General features: G+C 41.7%; 1 protein-coding gene across 1 annotated transcript in view; it reads right to left on the bottom strand.

Moving 5' to 3' along the window:
- The window catches only part of LOC109126351, an 8,489-nt gene that overhangs the window by 1,706 nt on the left and 5,129 nt on the right, over positions 1 to 1,654 (bottom strand). Inside the window, exons 6-7 of the mRNA XM_019229862.1 lie at positions 546 to 1,210; positions 64 to 407 (exon numbers count right to left, since the gene is read on the bottom strand). Coding sequence (XP_019085407.1) covers positions 64 to 407; positions 546 to 1,210 — 1,009 coding nt within the window. The remainder of the gene's footprint in view (positions 1 to 63; positions 408 to 545; positions 1,211 to 1,654) is intronic.

The raw sequence follows: 1,654 nt of genomic DNA on the forward strand, positions 1-1,654 counted from the left end.
AATCAAAAACTTCAACCTCAAGGATAAAGTTTTGTGGCATCTCATGCCTCTTACTAATCTGACCTTTCCGCTGACAAGCATCACATCTAGAGACAAACTCATTAGCATCCTTGAACATTGTTGGCCACCAAAACCCAGCTTGTAGAACCTTAGACACTGTCTTGAAGGTAGCAAAATGTCCAGCATAATCTGATCCATGGAAGTGAAATAGAACATCAGGAACTTCTGTCTCAGCTAGACATCTTCTGTAGACACCATCACTGCAATGCTTATACAGATAAGGCTCATCCCAATAATATCTCCTTAGCTCTCTCAAGAACCTCTTCTTATGATAGCCTGTAAATTGGTCAGGTTCTACCTCTGCAGCAAGATAATTAGCAATATCAGCATACCAAGGTTGATTGGAGCTAGCCACAGCAGCTAAATCTCCATCATTCGACCAATCCGTTTCGGGAAACAAAGGGTGTCGATCGATACCACCTAGTTGGTGTCGATCGATGCCATACGCATCCGAAGATAAAACCTTTGATTCTTCAGTCCGAAACCCAGTATCAACAAAATAAACATGCTCCTCAGGTAGACAATCACGAATTGGGACATCATCATCAATCCTAATCCTGGACAAGTGATCAGCAACACCATTCTCTATTCCCTTCTTATCTCTCACTTCAATGTCAAACTCCTGTAGGAGAAGAATCCATCTCAAAAGTCTAGGCTTAGCATCCTTCTTCTGCATCAAGTACCTTAATGCAGCATGATCAGTATGAACAATGACTTTTGAACCAAACAGATAAGATCGAAACTTCTCAAAAGCAAACACCACAGCCAACAACTCCTTCTTTGTTGTTGCATAATTTATTTGTGCCTCATCAAGTGTCCTGCTTGCATAGTAGATTGCATGAAGCTTCTTATCTTTTCTTTGTCCCAGCACTGCTCCCACTGCAAAATCACTAGCATCACACATCACTTCAAATGGAAGATCCCAATCTGGTGGTTGAACAATAGGTGCACTCACAAGCTCCTGCTTAATTCTCTCAAAGGCTATGCGACATTCATCAGTGAATTCAAACTTGACATCTTTGCACAACAGAGCAGAAAGTGGTCTTGCTATCTTGCTGAAATCTTTGATAAAACGCCTATAGAACCCTGCATGTCCAAGAAAGCTCCTCACTGCCTTCACATTCTCTGGTAGTTGAAGACTTGTCATCACCTCTATCTTAGCGCGGTCAACTTCTATTCCAGCTTCTGAAACCCTGTGGCCAAGCACTATGCCATCTCTAACCATAAAATGACACTTTTCCCAGTTAAGTACTAAATGCTTCTCTTCACACCATGCTAGCACCTTACAGAGATTATCCAAACAGCTTTTGAATGAAGACCCATAAACTGAGAAATCATCCATGAAAACCTCCATATAATCCTCAATCATATCAGTGAAGATTGACATCATGCATCTCTGAAATGTTGCAGGAGCATTACAGAGACCAAAAGGCATTCTGCGGTAAGCGAAGGTACCATAGGGACAAGTGAAAGTGGTCTTCTCTTGGTCATCAGGATGAATAGGAATCTGGAAAAAGCCTGAGTAACCATCCAAAAAGCAGTAGTATGGATGATTAGCTAACCTCTCCAACATCTGGTCAATGAAAGGAAGTGG

The sequence above is a fragment of the Camelina sativa genome, chromosome 9 (assembly GCF_000633955.1).
Source record: "Camelina sativa cultivar DH55 chromosome 9, Cs, whole genome shotgun sequence".
NCBI classification, from domain to species: domain Eukaryota; kingdom Viridiplantae; phylum Streptophyta; class Magnoliopsida; order Brassicales; family Brassicaceae; genus Camelina; species Camelina sativa.